At 45.9% G+C, this 20286-nt stretch overlaps 1 protein-coding gene and 1 long non-coding RNA gene across 2 annotated transcripts in view; one reads left to right on the forward strand and one right to left on the reverse strand.

The window, feature by feature from the left end:
- The window catches only part of LOC144146649 (putative ATP-dependent DNA helicase HFM1), an 88213-nt gene that overhangs the window by 60879 nt on the left and 7048 nt on the right, over positions 1-20286 (forward strand). The window contains exons 18-19 of the mRNA XM_077678585.1: positions 11313-11398; positions 17749-17832. Of these exons, the coding sequence (XP_077534711.1) occupies positions 11313-11398; positions 17749-17832 (170 nt within the window). The remainder of the gene's footprint in view (positions 1-11312; positions 11399-17748; positions 17833-20286) is intronic.
- LOC144147207 (uncharacterized) lies at positions 1392-8076 on the reverse strand. Its single transcript, XR_013317859.1, has 3 exons — positions 7608-8076; positions 5852-6121; positions 1392-2967 (listed from the first exon to the last, which is right to left on the reverse strand). It is a non-coding gene; the product is annotated as an uncharacterized LOC144147207 (long non-coding RNA).

Consider the following 20286-nt stretch of genomic DNA (forward strand, 5'->3'; position numbering starts at 1 on the left):
TTCTTAGTATTGCATCAAACTTCCAATCAAGGTAGCTACCTGCAATGTTTAGTGCCTTATTCTTGAGCTGAGCAGGAAGGTTCAATATCAAGGAAGACCAAATGCAAAATGTATAGTTTCCTCCGTAATGCGGCTCATAATATAGTTCCCTCCGTACTGCGGCTCATAATCTACTTATAAAAGTTGGGTACCTAAGCCATTTATTTTCGTTTGCATTATTCTTTTTGCTTTACGGAAAAATATTCATATGGTACAGCACTTGCAAGGTTTGGTGGTATTTGGAGTTTTATAAACATACCTTTAGACTAAATGACCCGACATAGCAATAACAAGAACTGCAAACATCACAGAACAATGCATACAAGTTCCCTGGTGAAGCCCATGGTTGAAATGTAATGCCATTGTTCAGAAAACATTATTTTATCATGAGGCTAGCTTGTACATGGTGCCTTGCATTATGTCCCTGCCAGTGGATGTGGGGTCATTTGTCACTGTTGCAAATGAAAAGCCAACAGCCAGGGCCCATTAGTTTTGGCTAGTATTACGAGGTGCCTCACGGTAAGCATTCTACGTCGATAGACTTTTTTAGAGTTGACTAGAACTGAAATCAGCAAAAGATTCTCTACAAAACATTCATTCTATCCGCAGCTTTAGGGTTTGCTAATTTCCATAGTTGGGTTTCTTCTGCCTTTCTTAACAACATTTTTCTTTTGATAAGAAGGTGCACAACCAAAAGCAAAAAGCTTTTCTGTGAACCTTTGGTAGCTATATAATTGTTACAAAATATTTTACTCTAAATATGGCAGCTTAAACTGAGAATATTTGCATTTAAAAACATCAAAATAAGTTTAAATTGATCATAAATTTTTAGCTGTTTTTACGCAAAGCTGTACGTGGGATATGAAGTGCACCACAAGGAGGGCTTTGGATTTGCTTTAGCAAATTTGGGACATTTAAGGTGCACTGAAATCTCTACACATGCGCCTTTTCACTTTCTGTATCCACCAGGAAAATGGCTGCCAATTTAGACAGCGATTCTAAATAGTAGTTGACGTGCATTTTAAAATAATCACAAACATTATAGCCACAAAATTAATTTTTACAAGTTGTAGACATTGCCCGTTACACCAGACATTGGACTACACTGTCAAGAGCTTTCACATCTACAATGACGTCTACAAAGCAGGCTTATACTGGTAGAATGTTTCATACCATAATTACTGTGTGTTCAGAGCTCACGTGTGAAGTATGGATACTGCTGCTTCAGCAAGAACCGAGGATGAGCACCCTTCCTGGTTCTGAAAAAAAAATAACAGAGGAAATGCCTTAAGCAGGATTCTGAAAATGGGTTGAATGAAACAAGAATGAACAAGAAATTCTTTCAAAACATGTAAAGCAATGCAAACAAATATTTATTTCAACTTATTTCTACAAAAGACCACCTCATGAAGACTGGTGGTGGGGTATTGGCTCAAAAAAAAAAGCAGAGAGCACTTATACAAATGCTACAGGGAGCCTTCGCAGCCAACAATTGTTTGAACACACCTAAACTAATCACTGTTCAACAAACTCATAAAAAATGTTTGAATGCATAAAAAACCAGTGGTAAACACAGGAAACAGTTAAAACAGAATGACGGCACAAGTTTGTCCCGTCGTTCTCTTCTGTGTCCTGGGTTTTCCTATGGTTTTTCATCCATTCAAACATGTACCAGCTAGCCCAGTCCAACGCCTTGGTATCATAAAAATATGGATAGTCAATCCTTACACAAAGTTGAAAAAAAAGAAAGTATAAAGTAGGTGACAAAATTAAAACGACAGCAAATTGGTTGGCTTTTAATTTTAAATGATAATATAAAAAATAATGGCATGAATGAAAGTGAGCAGCACGCGAAGTACCTTGTTGCTAGCCCGACATTCCACTTTGAAGCAAAATGTCCGCTTTCAACACTACATAGGCTAAACATGCAATGAGGCATTCCTTTAGGCGCACAAAATATACCATAATTGTTAAAAAAGCTACGAATTAGTTGAAAAAACCTGACCACGACAAATTGGAATTAGTGACTAGATACAGTTTCAGAAATACACAGCGACATCATATAAAAATATATGGTTCCCATACAAAGATTGATCATAACAAAAATTCAGGACATTTATCAGACTGGCATCAATGTGCAAAGCAGCTTAATGAAGGAAGACGGTCTTCACTAAAAACATGTTAATATTGGGAGCTCATGTGCTTCCCTGCAAGTTGGGTGTGTAAACCCACTGACATCTTAACTAACCCGCCTGAATCATCACTTGATAGACATTGAGGAATTTTACGAATTGGTTTATTGTAGCCAGCTGTCTAGTTTATTTCCCTATTTTTCTTGGCATTTCGTGTCTAATTCTAAATTTGGTGACTAGATAGCTTTTACTATGGTCATGCACTGGTGACAACGAATATTTGATTTTACTTTAAAAAAATTTCAGTTTTGTTTTATTGCTCACCAGCCAACGATCTGAAATATCAGAGGTGCTTAAAACGTATGTTGGGATTTCCTTCCTGCAGTGTAGTACAACTAATCATGACTTTTACCATAATTTGTTCACAAATCGTAATATGTGGAAAGTATTCAGCTTAATGAAAATGTCATTTCAGAAGCATGCACAATCAACAAGGCCTCAATGACTCTCATGACGTGGTCCACTTGTTTCTGTCACAAATAACCCGAGTGCAGACACATTCCACCGAAGACGAAGGTAACATGCCCTCTTGGGTGATGAATATTTAAAAAGCCTTACGAGTAAATTTGCTGCTGAGCACGTGAAATTGTGGCATTAAAACAAAAGATCCCTCTGCGGCATCTTTCACTTGGAGGAGCGCTTGACCAAACTTTGAGAAGCTGGAAAATGCTCCATGAACCGCTCCAGCCAGCAGAAACGATGCAGGACACAAGTTGGTAGGCGGACCGTTGGCATCCTGCGATTGTGAAGATATTTCTGTTTAGTAGATGCTCTTCTTTTTGTACCACTGTTTATTTCACCTTTAACAAGCAGCTGAACTCCTTAACGTTCGCATAATAAAATGCTGCAATGCGGAACAGTTAGCAGGGTTACCTCAATTTTGCTTTTTTACGAATTAACACAATGTAGGTAATCTGCACACAACTACAATCAAAGTACAATTTTCACCTACTTCACTGCTAACATCAGCGTTTGACTGCTCAAGCACAAATACAGGTTAGACATGTGAGCAATCTGCTAAACGTATCCCCACAAACGGAACAATCAGGCATCAGAAATCGGCAAGGAAGGAGGTGTCACCTTTAAATGGCCCTTTTTTCGTTCAAAACATAAACAACACCTGGAAGCTTGAAGCGTGAGAGGGGGTCTTTCACGCTGACAATGTCAGAACATAGCTTGCTAGTGGGCACCTGCACGATGTGCACAATGTGTTTCTTGAAAATGCGTGCGAAAGTTTGATTGATGTGTAGGACGAGAATTGCAGCACGTTTTGACACAGGCCTTGTGGACGCTTCTGCCTGCTAATGTCAATGTGGATTCTTGCTAGTCGCCCTCTTCGCTTCTTTCTGAATATAATGCTTTAGGCATTATATTCAGGACAACGACTGCATCAAAACGTGCAGCAATTACCTACGTCCCACACATCGGTGAAACTCTCGCATACATTTTCAAGACACGCAGTGCATACATTGTGCATGTGCCCACTAGCAAGCTGCGTTCTGACATTGTCAGCGTGAGAGACCCCCTCTCACGCTCCAAGCTTCCGGGTATTGTTTATTAGATTCCATGCGCTGAATGCAAATCAGTGTACATTGGCGAAACGGGCAATCTGCACAGAAGATTAATGCAGCACTGGAACGAAGTGAACAAGGGCCATGCAAAAACAAGTCCACTGGCAGAGCACCGTGAGAGGACGGGACACGTGGTCGACTGGAACAAGACAAAATTACTGACAACTGAGTGCAATCTATCTTCTCGATTACTGCTCGAGTCCCTCATCGTTCAGACGACGCCCAACATTATCAACATAATGGATGGCAATATGCACCATATCTATGCAAACTCATTGCGCCGCGTAATGCCCAATATATAGCTTCGTTTTCCACGACACATGCTCACCATGAACAAGCAACAAACCGTTAAATGGCTTTCTTGACTTGGTCAGTGACCTACGTTTCATCACTGCAATAATGCTTTTACCTGCCTACACGGCATTCCGTCAAACACTGGACTACACCACATGAGCCATTGGCGTTCTTAACCTGCACCAGAGTATATAACCTTTCACTACTGCTATGAGATAGACCCATAAACGCACTTCAATATGGCCTTTATATTTAGCTCTTGGAAACATTATGTATAATTTTACCTTTAAGTTGCACCTGCTACAGCAGCTGGTACTATACCAAAAACATGAAAAAAAAAACGCTGGTATAACACGCCAAAGCTACACTTGGGATATGGGGAGCACTGTAGGGGAAGGCTTCGCATTAATTTTGACCATCTGGGTATTTTTGTGCGCATCGAAATCTCCAAACACGGGCGTCTTTACGTGTTGCCTCCATCTGAAAAGCGGCTACACCAAGCGGTATCTAACCGACATTCGCCTCCACAGCACACCACCCTAGCCACGGCAGTGGGTTAAACATATGAAATAAAGCGAGTTTTGGAGTGCAAATGAAAATATTAATCACACGTCTTATTTTCCCAATCGATGTACCTTTTGAAATCCACCATGCAATCCCCCCTCCCCTACCGGCCTACCAAAACACCTTTGTCTCAAGAGGTAATCAGGCTGTTGTTAATGAAGTAAGTATTTACAATCCGAGACTTGCCACCGTTAAAGTCATGCACTTTGTTTTAGAGATAAGCGACATTACCCATTTGCAGCACCAGGAGTTAATTGTGTTAAGATCAGATTGAAAGCATTGACGGTAGTAGTTGAAAGAAATTGTGTGATAAATTACAACATCATCTGCAAATAGACCTACATGGGAGGATATGCAACATGGAAGATAGACCAAGCAACCTGCCTGGGGGGACAACAAAGTGGCACGAGCAAAAGAAGTATATAGTTATTAGAAGTAAAGTGCATTTGAGAAGAATGAAAATCTTTTGCTCAAGTGAGGACATTAGGGTGAAGTTTGAGAAGTAGTCTGTGGTGTGCAATGCGATTGAATGCTTTAGAAAAATTGAGAAAAACTACCGCAGTTTGTAAGCCTGTGTCAATGGATCAATGTAGATCGTGAACAAATCCTGAAAGTTGTGTTTCTCAAGTAACCCTTGTGAAAACCGTGGTGATACTCGAATGTGATATTGTGATTTTATAAATAATTAGCGACCTGAGAGTGGATGAAATGTTTCCTGACCTTGCATATGGTGCTTGTTAGGGAAATTTAATGGTGAAGTACCGTCTCCTGATTTAAAGACTGGTGCTACCTCGACTATCTTCCAACCGTTGAGATTAGTGCCTGTCATGAGAGACTGCGAAAAAAGCGCTGTCAGAATTCTACAGACTACGGGATGTACTTTTCGGTATAGTGTGATTATTACCAGTATGATCTGAACTAGACCAGTTTGTATTGCAAGTTTAAAACCATATCGAAAGATCCTAAATGTTTGCTTGGCTTGATTACATACGAATACTTGCTTCAAAGTCAGTTCAATTTCTCTTCTTGCCCTTTAGTCGTCAGCCCCAGATTCTCTTCAATATCTCTGCTAAGCAATGACACGCTCCATACGCACAGCACTGCTTCATGAAAATGTTTCAAATAATCAGAGGCCATAGCACTGCTAACAGGTATACATCATGGCAAGTTCCACAACATGCAATAACTAACCTGAAAATACATAATCGGTGGGTGCACCGATATGGCAGCAGTGCCTGGACCGATGTGTCGAGCAAATGCGCTGACTTCTGAACGGGTGGTCCAAGCGGCCAGATGATGGATGAATGACCATTCCTGGCGGCAAAGCGTACGGAGCACCAACGAAAGGCCAGGCAGTACTTGGGTACAGCAGGTGCAGTGTCGGTTGGCCAAGGGAGGCCCTGGCAAAGCCTTTGAAACTGGACTGGAAGGCAGCTGACCCAGGACAGCCAGCAGCAGCACCTGCAGGTGCATAATCTGTGAGTGTGCTGACACTTGTTGAAATACAAGAGCACACACAAAGCACGAATGCTTACATCAAGTAGATTTTTAATCGTTTAAAGACAGTAACCTCCAAGGCACTAATAAGAACATTCCCGGAACACCCCAAGTGAAATTTAGGTCACAGTAAGAATGTATTTATTAGAATGTATATATATGCAAAGCTAGCTACTGAGCTAATTTGCATGGAACGCATGCTAGCAGCTCATCTGTATCCCTTGCTTTCAATCGGAACTGGTGTGTGATAGTTGAGGCTCCTCCATTTCAATGTCTGACTTGTATCTGCACGTTCAATTCTCCAATATAAATCGAGTTGAGTGAGTGCCTACAGCTTTCTTGTTAGTCTCTGTATGGCCTGCGGTTTTGCGAAAATGAGAACTTGCGAATTGGCTCAATTTTCTGCACTAATTTAAACAATACATATGCCTCTGATATCAAGCCCCAGACTTCCCGAGAGCTACTCTGACAGAATCGGCAGGCGCCTCGTAGGCGTTGTGAAATCTCCCCCACTACCCCGAGACTATGCTAACTCCCTGCGAGGCCACATGCGCGCATTTCACCTTCAATTTGCACGTATGTGAATTCTATACCTCTATGAACTCTCAGACGGGCGTCGTCATATTCGTGCCGGACTCGTGAAACTCGGCAACGTAAATTACCCCACTCGCTCGCTGGCGCGCGGCCCGAACACTCTCACCGTTTCCGGCCCTTGCATACTATTTTCTCCACCTTGCACTTTGTAAATTCTCATGTTTAACTACACCTCGTGCGCCCTCATCTCTTGCCTGCTTTTCTTCCAGCACAACTCCGTCAGCACCCGGTCGACGCGTATGCTGTCGGGGCGCGTTGGCGAGCGAGTACGGCAATTTCGCTGTTGTCGAGCTTCACGAGAACAGCACACATATCGCGGCCCGAAGACCGCGAGGCGTACGGTCGCCGGTCTCGCGAGCGCAATAGCTGCGAAGCGCACTGCACGAAATTCGTGAAGGGGGGGGGGGGAGAGACGCCAGCCATGGAATCACGTGTACGCGTTTTCACATGCACTTCCAGGGAACCTCCTGTTCATGTTATTTCGTGGTATACCGCGGGTATTCACGAGGGAGGACTAATCACAGCGTTGTGCCACTCACGCGAAATTGCGACTGCGATCTGCAACCGCAAAGGCACTGTTTGAGAGACACATAAACAAACGCCCCGGTGTTAAAGAGCCTTGCGTGATGTGAAATTATTAGCAGCCGTGTACCATAGCGCGAGCATCGTAGCCAAGGTCTAGCTTCAGCGTAAATTGATGCTGACTTCTGCGGAAACGGTGGACTGGGCGCCAAACAAGTATACTAACTCACGTAGGCTCTCAGAGCAAACGAGATGGGGGTCTAGCGAATTACTGACCCATAAACACCAGAACTCGTTCCAACCAAATACAGAATAATAAAAAATGCGTACTTACCCGAGCAAAAACGATGTTTCCAACGTAAAATTCTCCTTCACTGTCGTCTTCATCTCGCGGACACACGAACACGCTTTGTTCTGATGCAATGTCATCCACTTTTGACGCGCAGTATTTTATCCGGCGATGATCGTTCTTCCGGGGTCCCCATGTTCAACACACGCGTAGGTTAGAAGGGTAGACATCACCCATAAAGCTTCTATAACTATGATTTAAGCTTGAAATAGATAAAACAGATTAAATCACGCCACCAACCACTCGGCACAAAACGCCATAAAAAAACACACACAAAAGTGAGAGATAGTTGCCAGACTTCAAATGCAGCATCTCTATGTTTGACGAAAATTGTGTTACTACTGTAATGTTGGTAATTATCTTTCTGCTTTCAAAGTCTGAAATGTGTTTATAACTTAAATTTAAGGTTTTTAAACACAAAAAGTGAATACACATAAAGTAATTGACATATATACTGATATTGTAAAGAGGTTTGACGTTTGTTTTGGTTTTGTTTTCACGGCGGGCTTCTCAAGAGAGAACGTGCGAGAAAACGAGCTACTTTGGGTTTTGGAAGAGGGCGGTAAATGTCGGCGTGATAGAAAGCAAGGAACAGGTGCTTACCCTGGTCGTTAAAAAAGGAGCTAATAAAACCCTCACGTAAAAAAAAAAAAAAAAAAAAAAAAAAAACGTTCGACGAGGAATCGAACCATTGACCTACAAAACAGTAAACGGACGCGTTAACAAACAACTATGTCGGCGGGCGGTATTCGATGCGCCTAAAACAACTCTATACTTACGTAAGTTGTCAACGAATATTGTTGCTTGTGTCTAGTCATCGCCTCCTTTAACGATGGTCTAGTTTATGCTGCATTTTTGAAATTCTGGCTGTCCTAACGCTTGTTTCTCACGCACCGGTCTTGCAGACGAGGCCGCATTGCTAGCGCTGCAAGCGATTGAGCCAAAGCTCCATTATTTGACTCAAGAAAAGCTATCGCAGTCAACCCGACCTTTTCTGCGCAAGCCACGGCAGCCACGAAATAAATGGAATGTGCCGTTAGAATTATGGCGTTGATAACGCTTGTTTGACCGGCACCGTCTTGCAGACAAGCAACGTCGCTCTAATACTACAAGCGATGTCACTCCTGGCATGTCAGGCGCATCAAACCCATCGTGTAAAACGACTGCTAACAGTGCGAAAACCTCTGAGTTTTTAACAAGTGGGGATTTGCGGTGACGGCGACGTAATAGGTACAGCAAGCAGGTAGGCAGAACAGCAGCGTAGGGTTACAACCTTTCCCCGAAAAAAAAAACGGGCCTTCCGGGAAGGGGGGGGGGGGGGAGGGGGGATTGTGTTGAAAAAAGACGCCATGTTTTTTAACATGCAGTGCCATTTATTGTAGTGTTTTCTTAGAGAGAAATCAACATAACGTTTGTACTGAAAGTGATTGAGAGCTTGGTTAATCGCTCTGCATGTGCTTCACTGAAAAGTAACTGCAATTGCTGACCGCGGCGGTAGAATTTCGTTATTTTTTTCTTCCCTTAGGTCCCCCTCCATCTGAGGCAGCGCGCTCGCCCGCGTATTTTCTCTGCTCGCGTGTCTTTGCGCAGCTTGTCGTCGACACGTATTTATCGCCTTAGTTGTTGAATTGACGCTTATAAAACGCCAAAACGGGCATAATCACGGCACAAAAGCCAAAAAACCGGCTGATGACGGCTGGTTTTAGATATGGACCGGCAACCGGCCCGCTGTTTAAAAAACCGGTCTGGCCGGTCCAAAACCAGGAAGGTGGCAACCCTACGGCAGCGACGAGCGAAAATGATTTTACACGACCGCCCCCGTCGGCCTGCGCAAAAAAGGAAGATAGAACCCCTGCATACACGCCCTCGAAGAAAGCTGTACAGCCGATTCAGTTTGTTGTGGACGAAGAGCAACCGAGGCTGCAGCCACAAACGATTGCGCTTGCCGTGGTATGAGCCAAAGCATATCTTCACATAGTTATGTTATCGTCCGTCTGACTGTTACTTACTGAAGGGAAAATTCAGAACACAAACGTTGACGTCTAGCGTCTATGCCAGACATAGACGCTGCTGTTTAGGCCCTAAAAACCACCTTCAGGGCGTCTGTCGGTTCTGTCTGATGGCGCGCTCGCGCCGCTGATTACGAACGAGGCGTCTGTTGGCGTTGACTTATCGTGTTGGCGAGCCGGTAAATGCCATCACGGTTAAACTCCCTGTTGGAAGACTACGCTGTTGGGACGATAGAGTGCCGACAGAGCTTCTTATTGGCCCCACAAACGCCATCAAGGTTAAACTCCCTGTTGGAAGACTAGGCTATTGGAACGATAGAGTGCCGACAGAACTTCGTATTGGCCCCACAGGCGTGCTGTGAGCCCAACAAGAAAGTCTTGTTGGAATTTTTGCCCGGGGCATAATAATACGGGAACAAATTCTTAGGTAAATTCGATTTCGTTGAGGACACCGATGCCTCGCGTAAGTTTTATTGATAGGACTACAAGAGGCATCTTCTAGCCTTTCCTGCCCGTGCACCCAGACATCGAAACGAACCTTGTGATACACTCGAAGCAGTAGATTAGTGCAGAGTGGAATTTGAACATTCAGCACGTTTTGTTCAATTTACGAACAGCAATTTTAGAGCCTTTCCCCTGGTCTATGTGGAGAGTTCATATTTATTCTCTCAACGGGCGGTGAAATAGTGCAATGTGCGGTTTAAACATTCAGCCTGTTTTCGTGCAATTTTGCATGCTTGCATTCACACACCGTTTTTTTAGGCACCCTAACGATAAGGTGCCGTGGTAACACCCCAATCGAGAAGAAATACTTTTTAGCACCCCTTTAACGGTCGTAGCACCCTATGAAACTGTTGATTACACCCCTGAATTTTGGCACCCTCGAGGTGGGGTGCCCGAGCAATATTTGGGTGCTTGAAAGGTGCAAAAAGGGTGCAAAATGTTCAGTACACCCTCCTTGCACCTTAAAGGGTGTAAAAATGTTAAGATTTACACCCCTTAATATGTGGCACCTTCATGATTGGGTGCCGGAGCAATGTTTTAGTCCTTAAAAGGTGCAAAAAGGGTGCAAAATGTTGAGTGCACCCTTTTAGCACCTTTAAGGGTGTTAAAAAGTTTAGTGTGTATATCTTAGATGTACTGAACAGAGTAGACCGCGGCAGTCTGATGGCTGGTATCAGACAACAGTGTTCGTGGCGACACATAGAAAACAAGGGTGCACATGGTGTCATTCTTCAAGGACTCACAACCCAAAGACGTGTCGTCACAGGCAGATTTAGGTAATTCCGAAATTAATAGGAGACAGTGGGAATTGAGCGGATGCTTGGAGAGCGATCAATGTTACAGATACCCTTTAGAGGATTAATTGCAATCGTTCACATCGAAGGGGGTCAATGCCGAGTCACACAGTAGTGTGACATGATACTTGTACGGGAAAGCGAATTCTTGTTCTATACATCGATGGACAGGGGCGGCCGAAAATGCTTACGGTCGAGGTATCATTGAGAATCCTGCTGTATAGCGAACGTTGGAATAATTTCCGTGCTATCCGGTAGAAGTTCGAGACCCAGTCGCAAAAGCCGAAAGGAATGACACGGACTAATTTGCTGTTTTCCGAGGGACAGCTCCGATAATCTTCCAAGCAGCGACTGGGGAGTGAGTTGTGCCCGTCTCCTCGCAGGCCCAGCGCTGTCCAGCAGCCTGGTTCGTGCGGGCCTCACCACCGTGGAGAAGCTGGCCAACGCAGACCCGAGGGAGATCGAGCTGGTGGGTTGGTCAGAGCAGTTGTCTTCATAACACAGAAAGACGGGATACTTGGTTTAACCCGCCGCGGTGGCTCAGTGGCTAAGGCGTTGCGCTGCTGAGCACGAGGTCGCGGGTTCGATTCCCGGCCGCGGCGGCCGCTTTTATGATGGAGGCGAAAAGCTGAAACGCCCGTGTGTACGAGATTTCGGCGCACGATAAAGATCCCCAGGTGGTCAAAATTAATCCGGAGCCCTCCACTACGGCGCGCCTCATCGCCTGCGTTGCGTCGGCGCGTTAAACCCCACAATCAATCAATCAATCAATCAATCAATCAATCAATCAATCAATCAATCAATCAATCAATCAATCAATCAATCAATCAATCAATCGGGATACTTGGTTTAAGTTTATAGCGAAAACGTTTGCGGACACTATACGGGGGTGACAAAATAAATCAGGTGGCACGAAGACTAGCGCATACTAGCATCTGGTATTTGCTTCTGGAACCCCACAGATATATCCTCAAAAACAATATCTTGAATTCCGCATGAGCCGGAAAAGAAATTTTTGTCTGCCTGACACAGAAATTGAGTTGCTGAGCAGTTGGTGATAGTGTATTGTGATTGTAGGGTTGTTGTGGCTTTTTGTGTTTTGTTGGAATGCGGGCGCCCCTGCGGTAGTTCGCACAATTCAAGGGATTGTTAACCAGAGCTTGAAATGGGGCTAGTTGGTTTCTTACTCGGAACATTGCTGGCGCTAGGCGGGACAAGGACGACGAATTACACACAACTGGTGCGCTCCAGTTGTGTGTAATTCGTCGTCCTTGTCCCGCCTAGCGCCAGCAATGTTCCGAGTAAGGGATTGTTCTTGAGGGTATATATGTGGAGTGGTAGAAAAAAGGAACCTTACCCTAACCCATAAGACTTGAAGTTAGCGAAGCTGTACGCAACCTTCACGACCATCGCGCGGTTTAAAGGGACACTGAAGTGAATTTGTCAAGCTCCCATTTTTGCTTGCACTGCGTAGAGTGGCTGAAATTAACACACTTTTCATCGTTTGTCCGGTTGATAAGTCGGTAATTTTTTTTTGTAAATCCCGAAAGAAGAAAAACTACCCTGCGCGGTCTGCGGTGGCCGCACCAACTAAAGGCTGTGACGTCGGGAGGAGGTGCACCGCGATTGGACGATGTCCACGACTAGTATTCGAACAAGTTCAGGCTTTGGTTCTGTAAAACAACACGCTTGACATCAGAAGTTGTCGTTGGATGGGCATTCTCGATATGTCAATGATCGTTATACCGCGCTTCTGCCATGTTGTCGACCGTAAAATGCCTATAATAAGCCTCCCAGGACGGCTTGGAATCGTACCAATCACTGGCTGAGGCCTACGCAGTGGATGAACGCCCTGCGAGTGAACGCAGACGCTCAAATGCCATACGCTTTTCTCCCATGTTTGGAGCTTGCCTCACTCATTCTTGTATCGTAAAAAGCGCGTTCGCATCAGGCCAAGGGTCTACTGAGCCTGGCCTGTGCCCACTGCCCGCACGCAGTCGGTGCTTATGGCAACAGCACGCCAACGAGAACTCGCTAGCGCTCCATCAGTCTGCGCGCGTTATGCGAGCATCGTTCGTGGAGCAGTGAACGTTATTGCCAAAAATGGTGAACTTAGTATTGAAAACATCGACCGAAAGCGAAAAAAGTCCACTTACAAAAGAAACAATAGAATGTAGCTTCGGGGATTCGAACTTGCGACTTGCAAAATAACATACCTAGCGCTCCAGACCGTTCGGCCACGGGCGAGCGCTGCCGCCACCGGAAATATAATGTATATAATGAATAACCAGTTTGCACTTTTATTTTGAGCATTTCATGCAGTTTACGTGACTATTTGTTGTATAGCGCTCGTGCAGTAAGCGTCCCCAAAATTTCTACAATATCTCACGTCTAGCAATTGCATTTCTCAGACGGAAAAGAGTTCGCAGATGCGTGGTCGTGCTGCTGACCGCTGTGCTTGTTCACCCAGCGCAAAAAAGTGCTTCCTGCTCCCAAGTTTTACGCTGTACGGGTAAAAGTTTCAGTTAATTTTATTTCCTTATTACCTATATTGACTTCGCTGACTTTTCTCCCGCGTTCAAATGGCCTTAGATTTTCCTACTAGCGTACCAGACAGAGAAGCGTCGCATGTGCGCTTATGCAGCGCTTGTGTGAAGCGACCTGGACTTGGAGCTTGATATAGTGTACAAACTAACAAAGTAAAGAAAGGCATATTCTTCCATTCACAAACGTGTCGTGGCTTAGTTTCAACTGAGCGAACGAATAGCGACGACCCGTCGGCAGCCGGCGGGCTAAACGCTGGGCCGAATGACTCTGTCGGAAGGTCGGGGAGCCGTGCAGTAGCGCGGTCAAGCCAAGTCCTTTCCTCTTGACGTTACACGAAAACGCCAAAGAGAATGGGCGAGGATGCAGATAGGAGGACAGCATTTTCGAATTGATTTTTCTACTAAATAAATTCGCGTAAACGCACTCAGAGTTGCCGAAACATGGTCCATGTACTCAGGACTACAATTTGCGCTAGTTATCCCGCAATGTTTACAAATCACTTCAGTGTCTCTTTAGGTCCCCTTTTGCAGCCGATTTGCTTCTTCGCTGCGGAAACGGCATTTATTCCAACATTGTTGCTATAAGTGTGACCTTCCTTCATTTTATTTTGGAAGTGATAATTATTGGACATCACCGTGGAGGGGCGCTGTACGCAACCTTCAGGACAATCACTGCGGTTTACGTCCACGATTGCAGCCGATTGCCTTCTTCGCTGCCCCAACGACCTTTACTCCATCATTGTTGCTATAAGTGTGAGCTTTCTTCATTTTTTTGGAAGTAATAGTCATTGGAAATCACTTTGCAGGGGCGTATATGTCTTTCTCGTTCCGCGCCAATGTTGCCGCGAAAACTGAGAACGCTGAAGTCTCTCTCAGCACGAGCAAGTGTTGTCACGATTACGGCGAACAGTGAAGTTTATTTTAGCCGAATCTCTGCCAGTCTCTCTAAGTCGGTGTGCTCGTTTTGTCTTTGTGGGTATACTCGGCATTCCTGGAAAATCTCCCTAAGTGGGTGTGCTCGACATTTTCTTGGTATTTTTAACTGCGGACATGAAAAAACACGATTGGCTAAACATCTTTGCTGTTAAAAACCTGTTGCTAGTGTCTGCTGGACTTCGTGTTACCTGTTCGTTTTCATCCCCACGTAGTGTGAGCAAAAGATTCCGTTTTGAATAGTTGTCACCAGCGGCGTTGCAATATTTGGGCGTAAGGCTCGCACCCGGACCGCGAAACACACGAGGATAGGACTTCCCCCTAATATCAATCGCTTGTTTTTTAAGGCGAAAGTAATATTAACTAGGTTGGCCAAAAAAAATGGGCGTCCATGGCACACGAAACGGCCGACGGATGGTGCACAAGTTCGCCTAGGCCCTTGCCAAGGAAAGGCTTAAGAGATAAAGAAGCAGTTCAATGAATGCTTGAAAAGACGTCACATTTGTCGCTTGTGAACAAAGTAGTCTATTGAGTTGAAAGAAAAGTATGTAAATTTCCCATTGGGTGGGATTTGATCCAGGGTCCTCCGGAATGCGACTTGAGAACGGAATCCTTGGACCACCAGATTGTTTTATTTGTTGCTGGTACACCACAGATGTAGAATTCTAGGTGACTGAAAGTTAACGCAGGGAGAGGGTTTGGGCCTTCGACTTGGGAAAGTGCGTTGGTAAATGTACTCTGGGAAATTTCAGCATGGTAATCACATCAGGGTAGTAGCGCATATGCAGGGCCAGTAAGTGAGATTGGCTACCGGCTAAACCTCTCAGCCGTAGTAACCGAGGGCAGAAAAAAAAAAAAAAAAACGTCGCAAAGGAAAAGGAAAAGATGATGATAATGGGAGGACACATGCGTAACACTGGACACGCGAAACAGTAGGCACCACGTTGCAGTGACCTACCACGTCATTGCCGTGCATTGAATGAACGCGCTGCCTTCCACGCGATACGTGATCTGCGAGTTTCATCAGCGCGGTGCATTCGGCAATGGACTCTGACCCGTATACGTCAAGAGGAGCTGTGAAACGTTGCGCTGCACACAGTGCCCGCATGTCCGTTCCGCAGGTCATAACTGATGCTATCGCATTCATTACATCATAGGGGGTGCTAAGTTACCAGAATTTTTTCGGGGACTTTTGCGGCGCTTTAAATAAGGACGCAGTTAGGAATGAGACAAGACCTCTGATGAAAGCTTGCGAAGGGGAGGTGCAGCTAAATGTAGTGACTATCGAGTTCTTCCAGGGGACGAATATTTTTCTGCCAGGATGCAAAGGCTTGGCGCCTAACTCCGACATGAAGTTATCTCCACGGATGCTGTTTAACCATGTATGGGCTTAAAAAAAAAGCACGTACACACGCATACCCGCCGCGGAGGCTCAAGGAATAAGGCTTTGTGCTACTGATCTCAAGTACGCGGGTTCGATTGCGGGAGCGGCGCTCGCTTTTGTAAAGGCGAAAACCAAAAACTCCCGTGCGTCAAAATTTTTGCGTACGTTAATGCTCCATAGCTTGTCAAAAGTAATCCCGACTCCTCCACTACGGCACGCCTTGTAGTCTGCAAGTAGCATCGGCTCGTGAACAGCCCATAAATTAAAACAAGCACGAAAGCAACTACATAAAGTGCGCAGAAAGCGTTATGCACAAGATTCCCCTCACTTATGGTAAACGGTATAATGGGGAGACTGGCCGATGTATCGATGACCGGTTTTCTGAACACTGTGGTAAAGTAAAGAATGCATGTGACGTATGGTTTGACAAATGTGTTACGTTTGGCAATAACAGGGAAAGATTGACTGCTGCAATAATAAATGTCGGGATTATAAACAGGCTTCCTTCCAGCGGGTTGCGTCCGCGCATCCTATGTGTACCCGTCCCCCAAAAGAATAGGGTTTCCCAAGACGATTATAATTGCATGCATGTGCCGTGTATTCTAGGGGAAAGTGCTGGAATGCACGGATCTACGTGGGTCTTTTTCTAAATATATCTTGTTACAGGGTAACGCTCGTGGTGTCGCTTTTTAATGCGAAGCACTATACCCGCCAAGGGTTCTGTCGCGACCGTCGGCGTTTGCAGGAAGCTGCCGCGAACAAATAAAAGAAATGACTGACACCGCCAAAAATCGAACCGAACCCGAATAGAGTAACGGAGCAACAGCCCGTCGTCATAGCGACTCAGCTACGCCCAGAAGAGGAGACAGGGAGACAGACGGTGCATTCAACGAGCACAGCGGCCGGTCTACCACATCGTGTGAAGTTCAAACTGCATAATGTGTGATAACGGCGTTCACGTGGGGTTTGGATTAGCGGCGAACTGGACAGCGTCTGTGGAGGGGGAGGGTGGGGAGAGCGCTCCTTGGCGGCCACGCATAAAACAAGAGTGAGGGGGGAGGAGGGGCAGTGAGAGAGATGACGCCGGCGTGTGCCGCGCGCCTTCTCGTCCTTCGCTAGACGCTCTTCTCCGCTTTCTTTCTGCCGTCACTGCTGCGTTCGGTCGTCTCTGGAATCCCGCTTTGCAGAGCCACGTGTGCGAATTCGGGTGACGTCGCATCGGTAATCGTTGTGGGTGTCGTTTACTGCTTCGCAGTCAGCAAGCTTCACAGTGTGGATTGGAGCCATTTTTTAGATGCGACTGCATCTCATTCACTCGCCTTGTCCATGCAGCGTCGTCGGCGTTGTTGTCGTCCGCCCTCCCCCTACTAGTTAGCGGCGCCGGTTCCGATACCACGACCCTGTGGGCGCAACGCGGGTACATGGTGCTCTTCCCACTGCGCCACAAAAACGCGACAGAATCAAATGCTACGAACGCGCCTTATATCCTTGACTCATTCAAACTACGTCAAGATGCTACTGATACAACGCATGATGGGGCAATGATTAACACTTGCAATAAAAGAAAAGAAGCTCCCACTTACAGCAACAATGATGGAGTAAATAAAGGTCGTTGCGACAGCGAAGCCCCAAGCATACTACTTAGAGAGATTGACCAAGATTGGCCAATAAAACATAGTAATAATCATAAAACATAATAATCATACGCGTTCCCGACACGTTTCACGCGATTTCAGAATCAGTCCAACGGAAACACCAAGTGAACCCCACGATGCGTCGCACACAGGGTTCCCCATCGCGGGGAGGCGGGCGCAATTTTTTCTTTGTCCTTACTTCTTGTTCACCGCAATTATTTTTGCATGAATAAGTCGGCGTACAAAGACCTGAAAGTATAGAACAATATATGAGGGAAAAGATTGTGTTGTGTGTTTATTTTTCTCTGATGATTCCTCGCAGGTCTCGAATCGCCGCCCACCGTTCGGATCGCGTGTCGTTCTTGCAGCGAGACGCATACCGAAGCACGTGTTGGATGTGACCCAAGTACGTCATTGCCAGCATAGTGTCCTGTTGTGGTGGACTCATAGTGGTCACCTTTTAAACACCCATTTTGTTTTCTTACGTAGTACGATTCAAGCCTTCCAAGCTATTCGTGCAATTCTTCCAAGCTATTCGTGCAAAGATGCACTGTTTGCTCGCTGCTGGAGTCAGCTAGTGCTCTCGGGCCTAACTAAGCGAAAACTTGATGAGAGAAGTGGCACATTTCGGCAATTTCTTGCCAGCATCCAGGACACGCAGGCAGGCAGAAATGGCCAATACCATACGATTCACCAGAAGAGGTTGCGGGGATACCAAATAAGCGCTTTGGCGTGAAATTTCCATCCAATGTCGCAGAGATAAAAATGAAATGATAAAAAAATAAAATAAAATAATCGCTATGAAGCGGGTACTGAATCAAACAGCGACGGAGGAGAGTCGTAACTCTCGTTTGAATGCTGTACTTGAAAACATTCTGAATAACGATTTGACGGCAAAAAATGCTTCACCATTTCATTCCGGTATGCTAAGCTAGAACACTTTGATTCCTAGTTTGGAAGCGATGTTTGCTTTTGCAGTGAACACCGATGCTCTTCGTGCGTGATCATACAAAATACTGGAGCCCTTGAAGCTGACAGAAATAAACTACCGCTATCTAAACTACGCCCGGTTAGTTGCCTTGAGATAAGGCAAATTGACGACCTCGCGAGGAGGAATATTCTTACGGGATTGTGTATGGTTCGCATTTCTTTATGAGCCCTCCGAGAGATCTCCTCTGAATCTGTAATGACCGCTATCTGCTCTATCGATTTATAATTGTCTGCCTAACTACAGTGCCCCTGTTACGAGCCTAAATGGTTTGCTCTGTGTTATTGATCACTTATTTATTTACATCCCTAACACTTGCGCCACAAAATGCTCTCCTAAGTTTGCTGTTTATTTTTAAGCAGCAGATCTGACTGTTATCAAGGAGTGATGGGCCGGAGCGCAGGGAGAGTCACGAGCCCGAAGTCATGGTTGCAGCGCACTCACTCGATATATATTAAAAAAAAAAAACCAGATGGCGATAGTGACGATAAATAATTATTAATCAAAAGACTGCGTACATAAACGCACATGGAATAATGAAAATGTTAGGGTAGAAAGGAAAACGGGATCCTACGCCAGTTTGCGCCGTCATAGGGGGTGGTTCAGAAGGGCAGAGGTGGGCTGCAGCTCCGGTTGGTCGATGGCCGGTGACACTCTGTTCGCGGGGCTGATCAGCTGGGTAGGCAGAGAATCTCCACACTGGGATGACGGCCTCACGGCGAGGAACGTGATGGTGATCGATGGCTAGCGGCGGGAGGAAAGAGCTTAGGCCTATAAGCTGAAACTAGGCCTCGCTGTGCGCGCTCTGCGTGAGCAGAACGCCGCTCACTTGTCGGACATACTCCGACTTCCTCCGGCAGCGTCACAGGCAATCGTCGGGCCTACGCCGCGACGGGTGGTGGTCCTCTCGTTGACATGTCTCGGACGCCAGCATCGGCGACGGTCCCGGGCTTACACTGTGAGGCGGTGGTGGTGGTACCAGTCAGATGGCTCTTGCCCACTTAGGGGGTTGGCCAGGAAATAGGTCTTTTAAAGGGAGAAACTACAGGTCACCGGTATCGTCTTCTTCTCCCTACTGTAGTGGCTGGTACCCACAGAGGGGGATTGGCCAGGGCTTATGGGCGGCTATTTGTTTAAGCCATTGCTACCGTTTTGTCCGAACTGATTCTTTCCCCCCTAGTTACGCCATTGGTCCGGCGGATTGGCCATCGTACGGCACTGGCCCTTCACTTCACTGAACTCTAAGAAAACTTTCGTTCTTGTACGACAGTCAGATCTAAGCAAAGGAAACAAATTGCTAGATCCTGCACGGCAAGCCGGAAGTGCAAGACTTACAATTTGGCTATGTTCGTTTTGTGTCTTCGAATAGGCCACACAAATGTCATTTTTAACTATGAGGCCGAAAGGGTAGCTCGAGACTATACTACAGAAGGAGAACACGAAGATTCCGACCTCGAAGAACCCACGCCAGTTCTCAGGGGTCATTCATCCACACCGGCATATTACCAAGGTATCAGAAAAAGATGCCCTCCGCCACGCGAATCCCTGACGAGGGTAGAAGACACTGACTCGAGACAGCTGCATACTGGCACTAAACGCACTTAGGAACTTAGGAAAATGTACCTGACCCGATATGCATACGCATCTCCATGGTGCTATGAAAAGCCCAAACTTCACCAGACCGCCCGGGGATGCCAACACCCAACGGCTGTCCCCAAAATATGAAAACTTAACGCGGAGACATGGGAGGCACTGCTGGCCAGAAACCGCTGGAAAGATTACACCAGTCTGGTTGAACGCGCACGCAAGGAAGCAGTGCCCATTGGAACCCTGGAGCAAGGGTTACTGCCCCGCTACGCCCTGTCGGGAGTT

Source organism: Haemaphysalis longicornis, unplaced genomic scaffold (genome assembly GCF_048455015.1).
Source record: "Haemaphysalis longicornis isolate Haplotype H1 unplaced genomic scaffold, Haemaphysalis longicornis Haplotype H1 scaffold_7, whole genome shotgun sequence".
NCBI lineage: Eukaryota > Metazoa > Arthropoda > Arachnida > Ixodida > Ixodidae > Haemaphysalis > Haemaphysalis longicornis.